A 14,614-nucleotide genomic window follows, 5' to 3' on the forward strand; every position below is an offset into this window, starting at 1 on the left:
GCTGCACTTACTTGGCCTTCAGCCCACTGAACTCTGCCCCGCGGGGAAGCATTAGGAAAGTGTTTACTGAAGACCTATTTTTCCCTTGTCCTGTATTCATGCCTCTTTCTTCCGATAACAAGTTCCCCACCCCACCCCCCTTTTGGGAAATAATCCTCCCCAGCACTGTTACGTCATCTCAGTGACAATCAAAGCGTTCGGTCTTCCTTGATGCTCGAGCCCAGTGTCCCAAGGACAGAAAGTGGCATGTGATTTGTCCCGATGGCCATAGCCTGAGGAGACACCCATAGTCCCTTCTATCAAGAGCGACCCTTCCTTCGATTCCCTGAGCTACCCATACCGTTCCAACAAATTTTTTCCCTTGAAGGAGCCCATCACTCTTTGCTGCTTGTAACCAAAAATCTCTCAGGTAATACTTTTAAATATTTGAGAGAAAGAAGTTTGAAACGAACGAGATGTGTGTGTACACGCTGCAAACACTGCAACTCTCTGCTCCCACAGTGGAAATATTTCAACTTTGTGTCTATTTGGTGGCATCTACTAAGAGGCAGCTGTGGTATTGCAAAAAGACCCCTGGATATGGCTTTGTGACTTTAGATGAGTCACCTCACCTCCTGGCCCTTAATTTTCTCATATGTAGAATGAAGAAGTTTGAGTACACGGTCCCCTTGTTTTTTTCCTTGAAAAACTCAATAGTTTCAAATTAAAGTTATCTGAATCCATTCCTAGTACACTTAAGAGCTAAAAATTCCAATAAACATAAATCTGAAGCCTTGTTCTCCCATGCCAAGTGTCTAACAAGTTAAACAGTCACTTTCTCTCCGTCACTTTGGTCTCTTCCCAAGGCCTCTGTGCCAAAGAATTCAGGGTTTCTTTTTTCCTCCATCAGTTCAGATGGGCTCTGTGGTGGAGGTAGAAACCACAGCACTATCATCAGAAGACAGTGATCTTCCAGGGAAAACGAGTTAGCAAGCACAGAGAGGGAGACTTTGTTTTAAAAGTTCTGTCATGTTAGAAATAGAGGGTGGCAAATCCAATCCCAGACACAGAGGTCTGATTGTCCTTCAGTTTGCACTGCTACGCCCAGTGTCTGACACAGGGTGCCCTGGTGTGTGTTCACAGCCTGGAACGCCTGGCGAGTGGACCAGATCCTACTGCCTCTTGCCATCACATCAGTTTCTATGCAGAGTATGAGAACACAGCCTCTCCACAGACAGCAGGAAATGAAGACTTCGAACACACTGTTAGGATTTAATGGTGAGGATGGAAAGAAGAATATATGCACAAGAGAAAGATATCCTAATCCAAAGTTTTCCCCAACCTTACTCTTGTTGTGGGCCAGGATATCCATTTTTGTTAACAGATGAGCAAAGTTTATTATACACAAGAAGAGAAGTGGTTTAAAGGAGCACAGGATGCTGGGCTTACTGCCTGCTGCTGGGGTCGCGGACGTTCTCTAATAAACAAGGCTATTGGTGCTGGTTTGATTGCTCCCTAGTTTTGTTGTTTCACCAAATCTCTGGGACCATGAGGAAAGTCATTGCCTTCTGGGCTCACACAAGCACAAAAGCACCCCTGGTAGCTGTGAGCAGGCCAGCAAGGGCTGGTGGGCTCTATTTCTTTGTTTAAATCAAACACTCCTTCCTTTATTTTTTGTCTGATAGAATTTTGGCCTTTTCGGACCTGCATATCCTGGCTGGATCTGCAGTCTGATCAGAGGCCATTTCTCCCCTTCTCTATCCCCAGATCCCAACTCGGAACTCAAGAGGTTATGACTGACAGGCCTTTCATGGGCTGGCTGGAATTTTAAATACACTCCTCACCTGTAACTGTACATATGATTAGCCATAATAAACCAGCCTTTTTATCTGCACCGGGGCATAGTTAAAAAGATATCTCTTCAGAACCCAGAAGCCTTCTAGGATCTGGAAATGGATAGCTTCAAGCACCACAGGTAATATTTTAATGACTCAGAAAGAAATATAAATTCCTAATCTGCCCTGGAAAGCTTCTTAGCAGCTCAGCTGAGAATAATGCATAATTTTATGGAAGATGCATGATAACAAAGGAGGTAAAAAGATGGAGTAAACGGGTTCATCTGTGTTTGTTACTTACTTCGCTCAAATATTTTTGCCTTTCCCGACCCCTTCCCCCATCCATCACCATTCCCATCACACATGAAAACTCAGCACTTCATATGGAACCAGGATGTGGAACTTGGATCCCGCTCATTGGCAACCGAGTGGTGGTTTTCATAGACAAGAAACCTCTACGTACCTGAGTTCTTGTCGGGCAGCCGGCTTATCCTCCACACAATGGAGTTGAAGGCATGTTCATACTTGGCAGTTCCCAGAGTTACTCTCATGACAGGCTCAGAGCCAGATGCACTGGTTGAGCCAAAACTGGCTCCCCGGTTCACTTTGGCTTTCAAAGACTTCTCCCCCAGGACACTTTCCCTGCGGAAGTTTTTCACCCACTCACTGGGCACAGGGTAACGCACCATCACATTCTCGCAGGGAACCTGAGTGAGAGGGTCGCAGTTCGAGGAGAAGCCAGCGGACATCCTCAGCCAGCTCTGCACCTCCACCTCGGCCCCGTTGATGCTTGCTGCCGTCCTGAGCGTGAAAGGCAAGGTCTTCTCAGCGAACACTGTCCTGAACCGCATTAACTCAAAGCGGCATGCATCCAAAGGGTTGAACAGAATAACGCGCGAGCTGCTGAACACGTCCTCATCCACACACCCATGAAAATGGCACTTGTGCAGCTTGATCCACTTGGTGGTGGTGGTTGGCATGATGTCTTGCCGGGAAACTATCTCATTCCCTTTGACGAGGATGTCATTGAGGCCCAGGCGACACTCTGCCAGCCCAGAGAGGAAACTCAGAATGTGGATCCGTGTCAAGACATGGTGCTGGAGAATCTGGTTGTCCCCTTTGCTCAGAAGGCCAGAGAATTCATCTCTGACATCCACTGTAATCTCCTCTTCAACATAGTTCAAGCCAACTGTGCTCAAGTCCATTGACGACACAGGCAGATCCATGAGACGGTCCTGAACGGCACGGATGAAGCTCAGAAAGTCATCGTAATTCGTGGTGCCCAGCTTAATCACCTGTTCCCTCTCCGCTGTGTGAGCAACAGCAGGTTTGGGCTGGTATTTCTTCTTCTCCTTGTAGGTGACGCGGTCTATTCGCAAGCTGTGGATCCGGCCATTCTCGTCGTAGTTTTGGAGCCGAGGTTCTGAAATCTCATGGCAGCTCTCCAGCTTGAACTCGCGGAATGGTTTCTCGAGGCCCTGCTCATAATACAGCTGCAGGTAACTGCTCTCCGTCAGTTTGATGTAGATAGGTCCCCAGTGCCTAGAGGACATGATGTTTTTCTTCTCAGGGATCCTTAGCATCATTGGCCACCCATCCCTGGGCTGGGACAGTGCTGAACCAGGCGGGTAGTCATCTAGTTCAAGCCAGGCTACCGGGTCATCATCAGGCAGTGTCGCATTGCCTAAGTGATCAGGGTCGTCGATTTGGAGTTGTTTGAGTTTTTCAACAGCGTCAGAGTGTGACTGGTTTTTGCTTGAGTCATCAAAACTAATGGCATCCTGGTAGATGACAATGAGGGAATCTCTTTGGCTTTTGCCTGTGGTACTAGAAATCGAATTGTTTTGGGAGCGCTTCTCCTGCTCTTCAAAGAAAGCGCTGAAAGGGTTGATAGGGGAGGGTTGTACATCCTGGAGAGTCTCATTCAGGAAAGGGTTGGTTGCCCTCCAAGGTGGAGCTTCAGTTATGGAAGGAGGATGGTTTAAGGAGGACACATCCAGCTTCTGAACCTTGGAGAAATTCATCAAAGTGCTCTTGGGACGTTCCCTCTTCTTAAATGAGCCAGTTGAGTTAGAAGGTACTTCTGGGATCACAGATTCTACCGGTGGTGTGTTTGACTTCAGAGGAGACGTGATGGGTGGCAAAGGGCAGCCGACTTCATTGTCATCAAAAGTGACCCAGCTGGGGAAACGAGCAGAGGTCACTGGAGTGTCAGGGTGTCCGTTCATGACCAGACTGCTGGCGGGCCAGCTGACGGCCTCCATGTCTACCTCCTCATCTTCCTGGAGTGAAGAAGAATTGTCTAAAAGGAAAAGGAAAACACATGAGGGCTGCTATTCGGGGGTCCTGGATGTATGGGAAACTGAGGTATGGGAATGAGGGATGACTAGAATTTTTCTGGAATCCAATAAATTCCAAAGCAGCTCATTACCCCTCTCAAGCGCTCAGTCTGGGCACCGATCTCGTAATTTCATCGTAAGCACACAAGAGGGACCATACGTCCAACACATTCGGAGTACAAGTGAGTCTGTTCATACAGAAGCATGGGCAGGACCAAGGTCCCTTGTAACTTAACTCTTATACATTCTCCCTTATATATAAGTTTCTAGAAGAGGTATTTTCTTTACTCTGCTCTAAAGTGTGCATTCTTAATTACTCAACATTGAAAACCACCTCTCACATAAAATGATATGAAGCTGATCTCACTGAATAAAACAAGTTATCTAGTCTAAGTGATAATACAATTGCAAATAATATAATTAGAGGGATTTTTGCCCATATGTAATCAATAAATATTAAAGACAAAATGCTAATATCCTTAATATGAAAAAAGTTTACACAAGTGAATAAGAAAAGTACAAAAACTCCAACAAAAATATAAGCAAAGGACATATACAGACAACTCAGGAAAAACAAAAAATGTCTAATAAGTGTGTAAAAAAATGTCCAATGTCACTAGTAATAAAAAAATGCAAATTAAAAAAACCAGCAAAGATGTAAAGTTTTTAGTATTCAATGAAGGTAACGGTGCTATGCAATACATACATAGACCTTTAATGAGACTGTAAGATGCTACAAACTCTCTGTAAGTGGTTTGGTAATTTGGCAGAAGGGGCTTACAAATGCTCATTAACAATGACTTAAGGAAACAAATCCAAATTGTGAACCACGTTTGAGGGAATGTTAAAAAACTGAGGCACTAAAATGTCATTAAAATGTTTACAAGCATACAGTAACATGAGAAAACACTCAAGATGTAATCTCTCCTTTTCTCTCTTATGGTTTATTTTAAGGGAAAAAAAAAAGGTTTTTACTGTCAGAACATGGAGGCAGCTAGAATGCACACCTGGACTTAGCCCGTTCCCAAGGGAAATGTTAATGGACCTAGCCCGATATGTTAACCAACCTGGTGGGGCGGGAGCAATGAGATGTAAATAACCTACCGAGAATGTTGATAAGCAAACTCACCCTCACTGAAATGTGTGGTTGACAAGTATAAAAAAGATGCCTGCAGAAGTGTGGGTGGGATTCCTATGGGCCCAGGAGGAGGACTGGGAGTCCCCGTTCCCCAGACCCCATTCCCCTGCTCCCTATTCCCCTTGTTCCAACAGGCCCTCGAGTTAGTCTGGGAGTTTCCTCTCCCCTCCACCCCCTTCTTCTTTTCCCCCCAATAAACCCACTGCTCAGAGGCAGATTAAGGTCGGTTGAGGCCCCGGGCACAGAAGAAAATATTGGGCCCCTTAAAAAAAAGAGACAGGGAAAATAAAAATACATGTCAACCATATTTTTAAAGAAATAAAAAAATACTATGTACTATTAATGTTTTATTTCCAATAAGATTTGAATATAATATATAATATAATTAATAATAGCATAATAATAATCACAAAGTTTTGAACTTAGAGTTGAACATATGTAAAACTTGTACGTAAAGATGCAAATTGTAATTAAAATTGTACATATGAAGCCAAACTTGGTGTCATTAGAAAAAACTGTAAAGTTGGGGTTTTGCGGGTTCCTTCAGAAGTTGGGGCCCAGGGTGGACACCTGGTGCACCCGCTGTTAAATCCACCTCTGCCACTGCCTGATTACACAGTGGGCTCCAGGTGATTTCTCAGAGCAAGGCTGCCCTGACATTTACAACGAAAACTCCATCCTAGCAGGGCATTCAAGTAAGGAGATACAGGGCTTGAGTTTCCATGCAAGAAGGATCCAAACCTTTTTAATAACATAAAGACCCTGTATGTCTGCTGTAGGGAGGGGAAATAAGGCCTTTATCAAGGAGAAGTGGATTTGGGTGAATGAATGACACAGAAAACAAACCTGTGTCTGGCATATAGTAGATACTCAGTTAAGGTTTGTTGATCGAACAAGTGAGAACAGAAATTTTGCTTTGGAGCAGTTCTATTCTGTCTCTAGAGGAAGGTGTATGGGGATCTCTGCCATTATTCCACCCACTATTTGGATACTCAAATATTTAAGTCGAATAGTTGAGTTTTCTAACCGCCTCTCTAAACCTTTATGAATGTCATATCCAACCATAACAAATCAGCAATGCTGCCCATAATTGCAAATATAATTACAAGTGGCTGGGAAGGCTAGCTTGTCATCAATCTTTCTAAGTACCTTTATTCAAACAAATAGCAATTCCCTCTACTGAAAAAGTCAGTTTGAGAATGTAGGCTAAATAAATACATGGGCATGCATATGCACACATATCCACACTCAGCCCAGAAATATAAAGAACAAAAAGTATTTTTTATGTGTACAGCACCACAAAATAATTTCAAAGCATTTTAAAACTAAAGATGACACTATTCCTCAAATTAATCATTAATCACTTTTGTAGATGCTTTTGTGACTTATTTTCTGAAAAATAAAGGGGAAAGGATTTTAGAATTTATATTTTATTTATTACTACTACAATTAGTGTTATTGTAATGAGGGCTCAAGGGAACAATGTGGCCCTGAGTAAAATTTAATCACTTCCTTGGAGCTGTAACTGATCCTCCCTTGGGAACCGGGGAAGGACTGAACCTCGAAAGGAAAGACATCAATTTCTAATGAATCAGCTCTATGGAGTTTCTGTAAGGCAGGGCTTCCACCCACCCAGTCTGGTATTGACCCAGCCCTTGTATCAGGGACATCCTTTTCGCTTGGAGCTCATCACCACTCCCTACTTTCATACAAGCTGAAGGCCTTGTCCTCTGGAGGCTGGTTTTCTGCCAAAACTGCCAAAGGATTCCCTTCTGTTGGGAATCTTGTCCCCAAAATAGCATTTCTCATCTTCCTCTCCCAAGCCAAAAAAGAAAGGGAAAACAAAGGCCTTTGTCTACAGTGAAGATAATTTTCTTACAATAAATTCCTTTTTAAACTAACTTATTTAAAATCCCACCAAGTCCCAGATGGTTTTGAAGCATTAGACTCATGATACAATTTAAATGAAGTGTCTTTATATTTGGAAGGAAATTTAAAAAATTAATTTCTAGAGATTCTGTATTCTCTTGGACAATCAATAGAAAGTATCAAAAGAATGTGTTGTTAAATCTTCTCTCCTTTGGCAGTTTCATCTTCCATTGATTACAACTTGTTTCAAAAATCCATCTTTTGAGATGTAGTGTGTTACAGGTTAAATCTCTGAAAATGAGCTGAGAACTTGTTTTTCTACAAAATCTATATTTAGAGGGAAAAAATATCTTACTAAAAGATACTTTACAGATAAAAAGCAAAAGTGATCCATCATTCATATGAAAAGAAAGTATTTATTGAGGTGAACCCACGAACTGCCCAATACTACTTTAAACAATTAGCCTTATTAACACTGACTTCTCTATTTAAAAGCTCTTAATTTTGCTTCACTTATTATTGACTGAAAGACATTTTCAACTGTTTGTACTAAGGATAGGCTATATATTTTCTGAGCTTATGTTTATTAAAGGTTCTTCTTTGGGACTTTCACATATAAAAAGTTATTTTTTATATATACATTTTCTGGGGAAAAATATGTGCATCATACAATAAAAACTTAAGGCCCTTAATATATAATGACAGTATATCTTAATGGAAAGGGATACACCCTCACCAAAAAAAAAAAAAAACATATATATATATATATATATACATATATATATATATATATATATAAAATAACAGACAATTCACTAATGAAGTTTTCTCATCTATGAATGTAAGTGTCTAATAACTATTTGGAAAAAATTAGTTTAACCTTATAAAAAAAATAAATATAATTCTCCCTGGTTCACAGAGGCAAAGACTTAAAAAAAAAAATCATTATTGGTGACATGGAGAAATTTACATTCCTTTTTTTTCTTCTAAGTATATTTTATTGATTATGTTGTTACGGTATCGCAATATTTTTCCCCTTTGTCCCCCTCTGCCCAGTACCCCCCTTCCCTCCAGCAATTCCACCCCCCTTAGTTCATGTCCATGGGTTGTGCATATAAGCTCTTTGGCTTCACTCTTTCCTATATTATTCATAACTTACCCCTATTTTGTACCAATCAATTATGCTTCTTAATCCCTGCATCATTTCCCCATTTCTCCCCTTTCCCCCTCCCAACTGATAACCCTCCAAATGATCCCCATACCTATGATTCTGTTCCTATTCTGGTTTGCTTAGTTGGATTGTTTTTATTTTTCAGATTCAGTTTGTTGATAGTCGTGAGTTTGTTGTCATTTCAATTTTTATCTTCTTTTTCTTAAGTAAGTCCCTTTGACATTTCATATAATAATAGTTTGGTGATGATGAGTTCCTTAAACTTTATCTTGTCTGGGAAGTACTTTATCTGCCCTTCCATTATAAATGATAGCTTTGCTGGATAGAGTAATCTTGCTTGTAAGTCCTTGCTTTTCATCACTTTGAATACTTCTTGCCAGCCCCTTCTTGCCTGCAAAGTACCTTTTGAGAAATCAGCTGATAGTCTTATGGGTACCCCTTTGTAGGTAACTCTGCTTTTCTCTTGCTGCTTTTAAGATTCTCTCTTTATCTTTAACCTTTCGCATTTTAATTATGATGTGTCTTGGTGTGGTCCTTATTGGGTCTAGCTTCTTTGGGACTCTCTGTGCTTCCTGGACTTATATGTCTACTTCCTTTGCCAAATTTGGGGAGTTTTCCTTCATTATTTTCTCACATAAGTTTTCAATTTCTTGCTCTTCCTCTTCTCCTTCTGGAACCCCTATGACTCGGATGTCAGCACGTTTAAAGTTGTCCCAGAGGTTCCTAAGCCTCTCCTCATTTTTTTCAATTCTTGTTTCCTCATTCTGTACTGGTTGACTGTTTTTTTCTTCCTTATTTTCCAAATCATTGATTTGAACTCCAATTTCCTTCCCTTCACCACTGGTTTTGTGTGGATTTTCCTTCATTTCATTTAGCATAGCTTTCACTTCTTCAGTATGTGTCTGCCATACTTAAGGATATTTGTCAAATCTGTGAGCTTCTTTGTCACCAGTGTTTTGAACTCTGAGTCTGTTAAGTTGGCTATCTCCTTGTCGCTTAGTTCTCCCACTGGAACCTCGATCCGTTCGCCCTTTTGGGCCATACTTTTTTGTCTCCTCAAATTGACAGGCTCCTATGTTTGTCTGCCTCTGTGTCTTACGTAGAGCTGTCACTCCTGTTATGTTGTAAGGGGCAGAGCCTTAGGTATTCATCAGTACAGGACAACCCATTTCACCAAGTTGTGGCGCTCTCTGTGGGGTTGGGGTCTGAGAGAGAACAATGCTGACTGCTTAGCACTTGCCCCTTTTCCAGGCACTTCTCCCACTTCTGTATGGGACTGGTGCCTCTCTAGCTGTTGCCCTTGCTGTCGTTCCCAGGGTGGGTGGGTCTGTAGATGTTCTAGGACAGTCAGGGCCCTTTCAACAAGCGGACTCTGCTGAGAGGCTGGCAGTTTCTTCCTCCGCCCCAACCCTCACTCGTTTGCACAGTCAGCAGCAATGAGGCTTTATTTTCCCCAGTGCTGGGACCATGAGCTGTTCAGTCTGGTCTGGTGCTGGGAGTGCTCCTCAGGTTTCCCTCCCTAGTTTTTAAAATGTGTGACTGCGCTTTCTGCCAGCCCACTGCTGCTGCCACTACACCATGTCCTCTGCACCCCGGGTCCGCCCCTCCTACCTGTCTGGATGAGTATTTCTTCTTTATATCTTTGTTTGTTGAACTTCCAAGCAGCTCAATTTTTTGGAACTTCTGGTTGTCTCCAGTTTTGAGGTAGTCGTATTCCTGCTTAGTTGTGGAGGGAGACACAGTGTGTCTGTCTAGGCCTCCATCTTGGCCAGAAGTTGAGAAATTTACATTCCAATCGAACTGTTCAAAAAAAGTTTCCTGGAGGCCAATTTGGAAATTTGTATAAGTCTCAAAACAAAAACGTGACCTAAGCATTCTACTTATAGGAGTTTATTCTAAGGAAGGAACAAGACAGATGTGCAATGAGGTATAGAGTGGTATGTTTATCACAGCAATTTATCACAGAGATACTGGAAACAACCTAAATGCCCAATAACAGGAAATTGGTTATATCAATTATTATACCCTTAAAACGGAATTCCATGCAGCCCTGAAGACAATGTCTTGATACATGTTTATTCACATGGAAGTTGATCAGGATACATATTGCTGAGTAATAAACAACAGCCTACAGTCTGACTGATGTCAGACTGCCTGAGTTTCCAGTCTGTATCTGCAGCTTATTATCTATGTGACTTATGGCAAGTTATTTAATTTATCTGCATTGCAGTTTTCCCACCTATGAAATTCAAAAAATATTAAATCCTACCTGACAGGGTTGTTAGGAAAATTCAGTCAGATGTCAGTAGAACTGTGCCTGGCAAATAATAAATGTTCAGTAGTTGTTAGCTGCTGCTGCTACTACTACTACTGCTACTGTTCCTGCTACTGCTGGAATGATACATTTTCATGATATAAAGTATATAGGTATCTAAAAGCTTTGGAATATAATATTTCACAATGTTTTGATGTGGAAACAAATGTCTCACGTGGGCTAAGGTATGATTTAAACATTTTTTAATCTGTATTCTTTTAAAATACATTGTATTGCTTACAAAATAAATAACAAAAAGTCAAAGCATATCTTTATTATTCCTACTAACTTTAGAGAAAGAACACAAACAGCTTAGCTGTTGCCATGCAAATAAAGCAACAGTTGGGTGTTTCTTAAGACACTTAAACTGGTGTGGCTAATACTGGAAACAGTGCGGGGTTGGGGGGGGATTGGGGAGGCAAGTACATTTCTGTAGTAAGAAATTGGCAAAAACTTAGTATCTTCAGAACAAAATTAACTATCACCCACAATTCCATTTTATTGATTCATTAAAATAAAATCAAAACAAAAAACCCAGCATTATTTTAATTACTGTCTCTTACACTTGCTATCTCCACATTACTTTTATTATGAGTTGGGCCGCAGCCAAACAAAAGTCACCGATACAGATTAGGTTCTCCTTTTACAACAGAGGGAGAATTTCCAGTACCTAAGTCTTTACTGATGCAAACCAAAGAGAAATGATGGATTCTTTTAATGTTAGACCGCAATCTATTTTCAGTCCCCAGAGGAGTAAATTAAATGATTACAATGGGAATTAATCATGGTCCCCAAACTGAAGAAAAGGTAAAAACTATGGGGAAAAAAAGAACCATTTCTATATTTTAAATATAGCAGACATTTTGCCATCTTCTTCCCCTTATCGGTTAATATAATTTGGTAATGCAGTGGCAAATGCAAAAAACTTATTGAGAGCTGTCCATTGGAACTTATTAGCAGTGGCAAGGAGAAATATTCTCAGATTATGGCAGTTTTCTCAGCATGATATAGCGGTCACTGTTTTATACAAGAGCATGTACTTAAAACTGCATAACCAGCCTCAGGTGCACAGTAGGCACTGAAGCATTTATGGAGTAATCTTTAAAGTGAAGAGAAACACAGACCACAGGATTTGGGGGCTTAAAGAGATTTTAGAAAGAAAACTTGACCCCTTCATTTTGCTGAGAAGACTGAGGCTCAGTGAGTATAAGTAAACTGCCCAAGGTGAGATTAAAAAGCAAGTCCTACTTAAAAAAAAAAATTGTATTTATATATTTTTTAGAGTGAGGGAAAGGGAAGGAGAAAGAGAGGAAAAGAAACATCGATGTGAGAAAAAAACATCAATTGGTTGCCTCTCGTGTGCTCCCCAACAAGGACTGAACCCACACCATGGCATGTGACCTGACCAGGAGTCAAGCTGGTGGCCTTTCACTTAGCGGAATGATGTCTAACCAATTGAGCTGCACAGGTCCAGGCAAATCAAGTCCTCCTTTTAATGTTCATTAATTATGGCATTTCCTTAATGCTTGTTCATTAATCTAAAATCTGGTTAATTTTTCCCATTACCTTTGAAATTGGCAAGAGTTATCCTGACACAACTTTTCAGGAGCATTGTTCAGAGAAGAAAAGAACTCAGCTAAACAAGGATTAACATCCACCCATATAGGAAGCCTTTGGGAATAAGGTCAAGTAATGCTATTCCCTGATATGTGAATGTGTATGGGTGAGAGGAAGGGGACAGTCATCTAACCTTATTAAGGCAACTTCTAACTTGGATAAAATAAACTGGGACTTAGTCATCACCAATACACTAATAAAAAGAACCAGAGGGTCCGAGTCTATTCATCTGTCCTAGCCTTGTCCTGGAGAGAAGATGCTGTGACGTAGCTCAAGTTATATGGTCGGAGATACCCACAAAGTGAAGAAGCCAATTCATCATCACAGCATAGAACAGAAGGTTTTGTTTCTAGTCCTGACTCTGCCATAAATTTGCTGTGGCTTTGGGCAAGTCTCTTTGAGACAGTTCCTCATTATAACATGGGATAATCAAAATCCCTGTTCTAGTTTGGAAGTAGATATGCAATAACACATGTGAACATGCTCCTAAGCCCTCAAAAAATGCTCAATTACTTTTAAGATACTGAGGTAGCTTTAAGTCTCAAATAAGTCCTAATAACTCCTCATGCTGTTGGAGTGGGCCCCAGGTGGGCAGTTATTGCATTTTAGACGTAGAAGACCATAAAAATGCAGAAAACCATCTTGGAATAAAGAGTTATTTACAGATATATTAAATCAAAACCTGTGTGTTGAATTACATACACTTCACATATCAGATCAAAGAGATCATGGCTTTTTCACAAGGCTCCCAGAGACTGTGTTTCTGAGAAAGGAAATGAAATCAAGTAACCAGAGAAGAGGGAAAAGTGGAAGGGCATGACATTGTCAGGGCTTTATACATTCGAATGAACAGATGTCACTTAATCAGCTTGTTTCCCCCCGACTGTCCCTAGGACCATGGTTAAGTGTTCATTGCCTCAGCTGGGGACAACTCCGGGTTTGAGGCCCACTGAATCTAATGCACTCACATGTGGATTCATTTTAAAGTACATTGGTTTTATAAATGTTCCAGTCACCAAGTCCTAAAATAAGTAACGGTTTCTTTCTATAATGTAAAGATTAACTTTTTGATAATTTTAAGGAAAAAAGTAATTTAAAAAATTTGGAAGGTGCAGAAATACATGCAATTAAAAGTACCTGAATCTTCCTGCCACCTGAGATGGCCGATGTCAAATGTTTCACTCTGCACAAGGCTTTTCAAAAGCATGCATTGGATAGCACAGGAATTTCTATCCTATCTTCAAGAGCAGACTGTGGCAAATACTCTAGTCGGCATAAATTTGATAAAGGCTGTTGGCCAAAGAAGAATAAACAGTTCCAAACGAATTTCGAGAGGAAGAATGTAACTATCTAAAACCTTAAGACTTCTGGTTAAGATTAAGAGGGGTAAAGGGTGTGTGTAAGAGGAGATAACCACACAGTCTTCAGAATCAGGCCGAAATTCAGCTGGGAAAAGCTACCTTTATGGTGTTAGTTTTTCTCTGAAGTATTTAATTTGGGATTGGATTCTCTAAGCCAACAGAACCCTTGGTGACTTTTTAAGTGTGGCTGGAGTACTGTGGTGACTTTGGGAGTAACTTCAGGTTTGGGGCAGGAGAGGTAACTGGAAGGCGGGATAATGACTCACCACTGCCCCACCTCTCAGACCAAGCCATGGCAGGGAGGATGCTCACCATCACGTATCTTAGGCCACATGCTCTGCCTACAGCTGCACAGGAATGATTTCATTCAATCCTGGAGATACCTACGTGGGGTACGTCCTACCATTACCCCTATTTCATCGCTGGGCACACTGAGGCATAGAGGCTGGTGAGCTGACCAAAATCACAGACTAGTAAGTGTGGACAGAATGTGAACCCAGGAGGTCAAAACTCACAGCCCTCAGGGGGGCTGTTATGGTACACGCAGCACCGAGACTGCAGTGCGATGTCTTCGGAACTACCTAATCTTGAGCAAGTCACTCCATTTCTAAGCCTCAGTTTCTCACTTTTCAAAAGAATCATCATCATCACCATCTGGTCTTTCCGCCACAATACAGTTGTGAGAGCCAGATGAGACACGTGAATGGCATTTGTTAAATATGGCTTGTGGTACAGTTTAACTTATTTTAATTGTTACTGATGAAGAGAAAGAGGGCACTTATGTCTTCATTTTGAAGGTTTTGTTTTTTGTTTTTTTGCTTAGCATTAAAGTTTTCATTTTAATAGTCAACACAAGGTAATGAAATTAACTGATATTCACTAGTAGGCACATAAAGTATTGAGACAAAACAGAAAACATTCCCTGTATCAGGGACCTGTGAATTAGACATGACAGTGACTTTTTGTTTCTTTGTTTTTGTTTTATCCTTCA

At 41.0% G+C, this 14,614-nt stretch overlaps 1 protein-coding gene across 2 annotated transcripts in view; it reads right to left on the reverse strand.

Annotated features, from left to right (window-relative positions):
• Positions 1-14,614, reverse strand: part of STON2 (stonin 2) — an 88,372-nt gene that overhangs the window by 5,962 nt on the left and 67,796 nt on the right. For both annotated transcript variants that reach the window (XM_090271268.1, XM_090271267.1), the window contains one exon: positions 2,278-4,116. In XM_090271268.1, the coding sequence (XP_090127394.1) occupies positions 2,278-4,116 (1,839 nt within the window). The remainder of the gene's footprint in view (positions 1-2,277; positions 4,117-14,614) is intronic.

The sequence above is a fragment of the Furipterus horrens genome, unplaced genomic scaffold (assembly GCF_987537825.1).
Source record: "Furipterus horrens unplaced genomic scaffold, mFurHor1.1.pri manual_scaffold_3, whole genome shotgun sequence".
Classification (NCBI taxonomy): Eukaryota; Metazoa; Chordata; class Mammalia; order Chiroptera; family Furipteridae; genus Furipterus; species Furipterus horrens.